The 7,915-nt window shown below is 42.3% G+C and overlaps 1 protein-coding gene across 1 annotated transcript; it reads left to right on the top strand.

The window, feature by feature from the left end:
* Nucleotides 1-1,493: 1,493 nt before the first annotated feature.
* Nucleotides 1,494-4,893, top strand: LOC117441281 (gamma-crystallin N-A). Its single transcript, XM_034077468.2, has 5 exons — nucleotides 1,494-1,737; nucleotides 3,136-3,227; nucleotides 3,708-3,864; nucleotides 4,382-4,527; nucleotides 4,740-4,893. The coding sequence occupies exons 1-5, from the start codon at nucleotides 1,717-1,719 to the stop codon at nucleotides 4,873-4,875; spliced, it is 552 nt and encodes a 183-aa protein (XP_033933359.1). The 5' UTR covers nucleotides 1,494-1,716; the 3' UTR covers nucleotides 4,876-4,893.
* The last annotated feature ends 3,022 nt before the right edge of the window (nucleotides 4,894-7,915 follow it).

Here is a 7,915-nt window from a genome sequence, read left to right as displayed (position 1 = left end):
TCTGCGGGGAGAGCCTCCTGGACGACTGGGTGCTGTTGTAATATTAATTGTTACTCTACTTGTTACTACTTATTTAATGTAATGTGACTTTTCTTTTTTTAGGTGTTCTTTAGAAATAGTGTAGTTAATTACTAAATCTGGTTCTTTAAGTTTTGGGTAATTATTATTTATTTAAAAACCTGTTTTTTAGCGTTTTGTTAAATGTTCTTATTTGTTTTCTTTTGAATACATAACTGTTCTCACCTCTGATTGGAGGCTAACTGACATTAGCCAGTTAGCTTAGCATACCTTAGCAATACCTGTTTGTGAGTGTGTCAGTCGCGGTCCTTTCACCGTGTCTTTCACCGGAGGATTCCCCGGTGCTTGTGGAGTTAATCCCCGCAGACAGAGAGCAGATAATCGGCCTTTAAACACTCTGACAGCGGCCGACATCTTCCAACGGTTAGCTTCAAGTTAGCATCAAGTTAGCATCACAGAAACAGCGCTTCCGGGCCTTCAAAATAAGAGTCAGGAGAAACACACAAGATCAGATAAGATAAGATCAGAAGTACTTTATTGATCCCAATTTGGGAACTGTTTGTGCTGCACAGCATCAAGAGACAAGGCACTGTTCAATATAAATGAAAAAAGACTAGAAATAAACAAGAAAGTAGAAAATATACATGTTGAATCTACAAATTAACCATAACAAGAAATAAAGCAAGTTATTATATATACATAAGTGAGGGATGGAATTTAATTAGTTGTGTGTGTGTGTGTGTGTGTGTGTGTGTGTGTGTGTGTGTGTGTGTGTGTGTGTGTGTGTGTGTGTGTGTGTGTGTGTGTGTGTGTGTGTGTGTGTGTGTGTGTGTGTGTGTGTGTGTGTGTGTGTGTGTGTGTGTGTGTGTGTGAAGACACAGAAGAGAACATGTAAATCTAAACAGGACATTCCTTCACGCTGAGCCTGCCATCATGAACTCTTATCTTAATCGTCTTTCACAGAAAAGCTGTATAAAAAATAAAATAATTGCCGCCCTAGTATCGCAGCCTTTTTATTTCTCACACACTTGCTAATTTGATAAATGAGTTGTAAACAGAATAATGTTTAAAAACAATAAAGGTTTGTATCTTTACTTAATGTACCGCATGGCAGGTGAAGCGACTATGAAGCCAAACGAACTGACATTAAAACCTATTTCTCATGATTTTGTTTATTTTGTAGGAAATCAGAAGCCATAGATCGATCCGGAAACTTCAACGGGTTAAAAAATACCATTTTCTGTCATTTGTCCACTTTTTCTTTAGAGAAGACAGAACTCTGAGGTTTCCTCAATAAATAACTTTATAGAGCAGCATGTGAAATATCACTGACCCTGCAAAGCTCAGGACAAGCCCTTTTCACACACACACACACACACACACACACAGAGAGAGAGACACACACACACACACACACACACAGAGAGAGAGACACACACACAGACACACAACACACACACACACAGAGAGAGACACACACACACACAGAGAGAGACACACACACACACACACAGACACACACACAGAGAGAGAGACACACACACAGACACACACACAGCAGCATCAGCAGACCCTCGGGATGAAGGGAAAGCGTCGACTCGGCAGAAACCTCAGAGCCTCCTTTTGTCTCCACAGTATAAATAGAGCGGTCCAACTTTCTCTCTGTTACACTGTGTGTGTGGTAGAGAGAGAGAAAACATGTCTCAATACTCTGGAAAGGTGAGTCACACACACACACACACACACACACACACGCACACACACACACACATGCAGGGGAATTGTGTAGAACTACCGGCTAAAATGTGGAAAGATCAATGTTAAAACTGTGTAAAAATACTCTTTAAATTGTGTAGAAATATATTCCTTAAATAATCAGATATTTGTTTTAAATATTGTGCAAAAGAATGAAGTTTAAATGTGTTTAGTGCCTCTTTAGAAATGTTTCAAAAGCTGTTCAACAAAAATAGTGTGTGTCTGTCTCTCTGTCTGTCTCCTGTCTGTCTCCTGTCTCTCTGTCTCTCTGTCTGTCTGTCTGTCTGTCTCCTGTCTGTCAGTCTGTCTCCTGTCTCTCTGTCTGTCTCCTGTCAGTCTGTCTCCTGTCTGTCTCCTGTCAGTCTGTCTCCTGTCTCTCTGTCTCTCTGTCTGTCTGTCTGTCTCCTGTCTGTCTCCTGTCTGTCAGTCTGTCTCCTGTCTCTCTGTCTGTCTCCTGTCTGTCTCCTGTCTGTCAGTCTGTCTCCTGTCTCTCTGTCTGTCTCCTGTCAGTCTGTCTCCTGTCTCTCTGTCTCTCTGTCTGTCTCCTGTCTGTCTCCTGTCTGTCTCCTGTCTGTCAGTCTGTCTCCTGTCTCTCTGTCTGTCTCCTGTCAGTCTGTCTCCTGTCTCTCTGTCTCTCTGTCTGTCTCCTGTCTGTCTCCTGTCTGTCTCCTGTCTGTCAGTCTGTCTCCTGTCTCTCTGTCTGTCTGTCTCCTGTCAGTCTGTCTCCTGTCTCTCTGTCTCTCTGTCTGTCTCCTGTCAGTCTGTCTCTCTGTCTGTCTGTCTCTCTGTGTGTCTCCTGTCAGTCTGTCTCTCTCTCTCGAAATACTATTTTACATTTGAAGAAATGTTCCTTTAAATAGCAGATATATGTTTTTAAAATGTTGCAGGAAAACTCTTTAAACTGAGCGCAAAAAATAAAGTTTCAAATGTGTTAAAATATTGTTTTAAAAAAAGCAGAAATACTGTTTAAAAATTGCAGATTTAGACTTTTCTAAAATATTTAAAATGTAGTTAAACTCCACATTTTAGAGGGCCCAGATGTTGGCCACTTGATGATGTCATAACGATGTGTTGTTGTGTGTAACCATTAGCCAATCAGCAACCAAGGTAACCCCCCCCCCCACCACATGTCTCTCAGAGGGGCGTGGGGAGGGGCTCCTTGTTTTCATCTGAAGTCACAGACAGAGAATCAGCACTTTGGAAACAGGGCTGAAACAGAGGGGATTATGGGTAATGCTGCAATGATCTGTTTGGAGTTTCAGCCAATCAGAGACAGGCTCTGGATATATCTGAGACTTGTGATGTACTGATGAAGAGGAGGATGAAGATAGGGGACCTTTAGCATCTCTCTGTTTGTTTCAGATCGTCTTCTACGAAGGCAAATGCTTCACCGGCAGGAAGCTGGAGGTCCGCGGAGACTGCGACAACTTCCAGGACCGCGGCTTCATGAACAGGTGACACTTTGTTACAGGGGATATCTTGGGAAGCCTTTTGAACAGTTACAATATGTTTACCACAACAACGAAACTCAAATATTCAAAACATTAAAAAAGTATTTCAATATTTTCTGGAAAACTTTTGAAAGATTTAATATATTATAATATTTTCCAAATATATTTCCACTTTTAATAGACTGATGTATTTTTGGAACAATGTTAAAATATTACCAAAAAAGATGAAAGATTAACAATTAAAAAAGTATTTAAAGAATATTTGAACATTTTGGAGAAAAACATTAAAATAATATTTTTTGGACTTTTTCCATAATGACTTCCTGAGGACGTCGTTAGAGCTTTACGCTGCGTCTAGGTCCACTTCCTTTGTTTACCGCACATTGTTCGACTCCCTCAGAGTGAATGTCATGACGTGTTATCCGACGTAATGTCGAGTGTTTTCTTGGATAAAGACGTAATAACGAGCGTGCGTGTCTTCAGGGTGAACTCCGTGCGAGTGGAGAGCGGCGCCTGGATCTGCTTCGATCATCCCGACTTTAAGGGCCAGCAGTACATCCTGGAGCACGGAGAGTACCCCGAGTTCCAGAGGTGGAACTCCCACAACGACCACATGGCCTCCTGCAAGCCCGTCCGCATGGTACACACACACACACACACACACACACACACACACACACACACACACACACACACACACACACACACACACACACACACACACACACACACACACACACATATATTAAATATCATATATATATATATATAAATATAAACACCTACAGGATAAGGCTGAACACCTGGATCACCTCTGAACTCCATCTATTTAAACTGACTTTATCCAGAGGTGGAAGTACTGGAGTACAAATACTTTGTTACTGTACTTAAGTACATGTTTCTGGTATCAGTACTTTACTCCACTACTTATTTTCCTGACTGCTTTTTACTTTCTGCTTCTCACATGTTGAACACAAATACCTGTACTTTCTTTTCTTCAAAGCCTCTTTACTTTGACTTGAGTAAAGAAGTTTAGTCAGTACTTCTACTTTCACCAGAGTATTTTTAAACACGAGTATCTGTACTTCTACTTGAGTAAAGGATGCGTGTACTTTTCCCCTCTCTGACTTTATATATATTTGACTTCTTCTCTTCAGCACGGAGAGCATTACCGCATCGAGCTGTTCGAGGCGAGTAACTTCTCCGGTCAGTGCGTGGAGATCTGTGACGACGTCCCCTTCCTGCAGAGCCGCGGGTTCAGCAAGAGCTGCATCAACTCCCTGAAGGTGTACGGAGACGGAGCGTGAGTCCACACACACACACACACACACACACACACACACACACACACACACACACACACACACACACACACACACACACACACACACACAATGTGCAGGGTTACTGGTTAAATTGTGCAAAAGAATACGGTTTAAAAATGTCTCGATACTTTTGAAATTGTGCAAAAAGTCTTGAAAGCGTGATGACCCGATGTCTCTGTGTTCTGAGCAGCTGGGTGATGTACGAGGAGCCTAACTTCCGCGGCAGGATGTACATCGTGGAGCGTGGAGATTACGGCACTCACAACGAGTGGCAGGCGGAGAACCCCAACGTCCAGTCCATCCGCAGGGTCGCCAACTACTTCTAAACCCCCCCCCCCGTAACACTGTAACCATGTACAATAAACACCTAAGATGAGAAAACAAGCTTTGTATCAAACGCTCTGTGTGTGTGTGTGTGTGTGTGTGTGTGTGTGTGTGTGTGTGTGTGTGTGTGTGTGTGTGTGTGTGTGTGTGTGTGTGTGTGTGTGTGTGTGTGTGTGTTGTTCTGTGCGACCGTGGTGAATATTGAGGATGCATAAAACATATTTTAACAGGTGGAGAGATGAGGTTTGAAGTAGGGCTGCACGATTTTGGGAAAAAATCTAAATGTGATTTTTCTGACAAATATTGCGATTCGAATTGCGATATTTATTTTTCAGCGACCCAACGGAAGTTTATTGTAAAATGCGGCCATAACTCCGGCTAGGAAGGTCGTATCAACGTGCTCCCGTCTCTAGCGCCCCGCAGCCCGAGCTACGAGTGAAAGAACTAAACTTACATGAAACTTCCGTTGCTTTAAAGTCAAGCTTCAGTTAAAGAGTCACCCTTTTAGATGTAGAACATGTGATGGAGCATCTCTGACCTGACTCAGATGGTTTGTTTCACCAAACTATCTTGGAAAGCTCCGTTGGAAGCCATCTGGAAAGGGCAGGCACTTTCAAAAGCACTTTTCAAAAGTAGGTGATTGGATCAATCTGTCTATCACCTGCTATCATGGGCCACTTCTGATTGGTTAACAATGGCTGGTACATGTGGAGCACAGCACTTCTGATTGGTTAACAATGGCTGGTACATGTGGAGCACAGCACTTCTGATTGGTTAACAATGGCTGGTACATGTGGAGCACAGCACTTCTGGTGTGGATGACTGACACACAAGAAGAAAAAAAAAAAAAAGTAAAAAAAAAAAAAGTAAAAAGAAATCGCAGGCTTTGCGATTTGATAATCGCATCATCTCGAATCGCGATTTCGATTTAATATCGATTAATCGTTCAGCCCTAGTTTGAAGTCACAGTGACATTTGTGAAAATCTGATTATATTTGGAGACGTTATAAGTGAAAAATAATGGGTTTTCTGCGTAGTTTCCCACGCTGGGTGCAGCAGTGTGGTTTCTCTCGTGCTATGTTTAGGCAAAGGTCTGATATATCAAAATATATGAAAAACATGTCTATGAAGTGTTTTGCTCAAAATACCAAACAGATTCCATTCTAGCCTCATGTCCTCTATTTCACCTCCTGCTCCAAAAGTGCTGATTCTGGGTATAAACGGGTCTCCCTTCAGAATGAGACGCTGGCTGCTTCTCAGGTCCATTAAATGGAATCCTTGCATCCCTCACTTGCGTCGCTTCCCTGCGACTAGTCCCTCCCACCAGGGAAGCATGGAGAGACGCACGGTTTCACAGTAAGGGGGCGGGGCGAGTGTCTGAGGATTTCATCGGAGGAAGGTCTGGTCGTTCCTTGGTTATCGCTCCTCGATCCTCCGGCAGAAATAAGCGCCATGGGACGCTGCTCGAGACGGCGCAGACAAATCAACTTCCGGTGAGACCGAGGAGCGAGGAGATGAAAATAACTGACCTGAGAAGCCAACACACTCTCACTCCCTAAGCGTCCAATAGCGACGTTTGGTCAGTGTCCGTGGCGTGCAGTTGTGACGCTCCTAGGCTCCTTCAGCGTCATAAAGGGACGCAAATAGCTTTCAACTGATTGCAATGTATTCCCATCTGCGTCGGGATTTGACGCTCATGGAAGCACGGCATTCGTTTGTGTCGGCTGCCCTTAAAGGTAATGTGAGCGTCCATTCCCAGGAGTAAAGGATGGCAGAAGACACTACACTACCCAGAATCCCCAGCTATCGTTTGGACTACACCATGTGCTCTGTTTGACAAACCCCGTGATAGTCCTCAAGCTCTGTGATTGGAGAGTGTGCTCCGAGGGTTAAGCCGATTCTCGAACAGCACTTGAAATGGGATGGAACCACGGCAGACTGTCCAAAACTGGATTTGAACGGGTCCACCGCGTCCCCCCTCCCCCCCCCCCCCCCCACCCCGTCCCCAGAACTACACACTGCTGGCTATTCTGTTTCGCAACATGTTCTCTATGGCACGTCTCTACTGGGAGTTGTAGTTTTAAAAGACGTTTTCGTATTTCCCATAATAAGAAGTTGCCAGTATTAAACTGTGTACATCCCTGGAGGTTTAGGGGACAGGAAACTCTCACATTTAAAACATATCATTAATAAATGGGTGAAAATTGCTGGTGCCCATTATGGGCAGTATTAATATATATACCCACATGCCAGCTAAGGTCAGAAGAGCTTTATTTAGCAGCTGGTCTTATGTGTGTGACCCCTGTGATAACATTACATCACATTAATTGATAAGCCTGAAACATGCACTTGTCAAGGTTCAGAGGCACATTGTGCAAATATGGCAGTAGCCATCGATCAGCTTAAGATAAGATATACTTTATTGATCCCAAGTTGGAACATTTGCGTTACATCAGCATGTGTAACAGTTAAATATGCAGTTGTGTTTATTTGTAAAATCATTTAGTATAATCACATAAATTCTGTGTTTTATATTCAACAATTCTGTGTTCTTTATTTATTGATTGTTCAATACCTGACAAGGCCGGAGATGAAATATCTACATACATCTTATAAGAGTATAATACATTATGTATAATATCAGTTAAAATAAGTGCTTCAACATAGTTAACATTGCTGGAGGTATGCACACATATTGATAGATGTCTTGTAATGCACTGTTGAGGAACCTGCAACCCAAGTTTTTCATTCAGTGCAGAACTACACCACAGTTGTGTAGGCCTATATGATATGTCAATAAACCTTAGAACAATCTTGAAATCTTAAAAGGGATGTGCAAAATAGTCATTATATACAGTCTTTAATTAACTATTAGTAGAGAATAACGAGTAATGAATATACTTTATAGGGATCGTATTAATATCTAATAATACAAATATTGAAATTCAATAACATGCTTTAACCACCAGGTGTCCCTTTCTATCAGCTGTGCACCTTTATGGTGTAAATACAGCCTATCTACCAATTGGATCAAATATAAAA

The sequence above is a fragment of the Pseudochaenichthys georgianus genome, unplaced genomic scaffold, assembly GCF_902827115.2.
Source record: "Pseudochaenichthys georgianus unplaced genomic scaffold, fPseGeo1.2 scaffold_1622_arrow_ctg1, whole genome shotgun sequence".
NCBI lineage: Eukaryota > Metazoa > Chordata > Actinopteri > Perciformes > Channichthyidae > Pseudochaenichthys > Pseudochaenichthys georgianus.
This window is presented reverse-complemented; position numbering and strand designations above follow the sequence as displayed.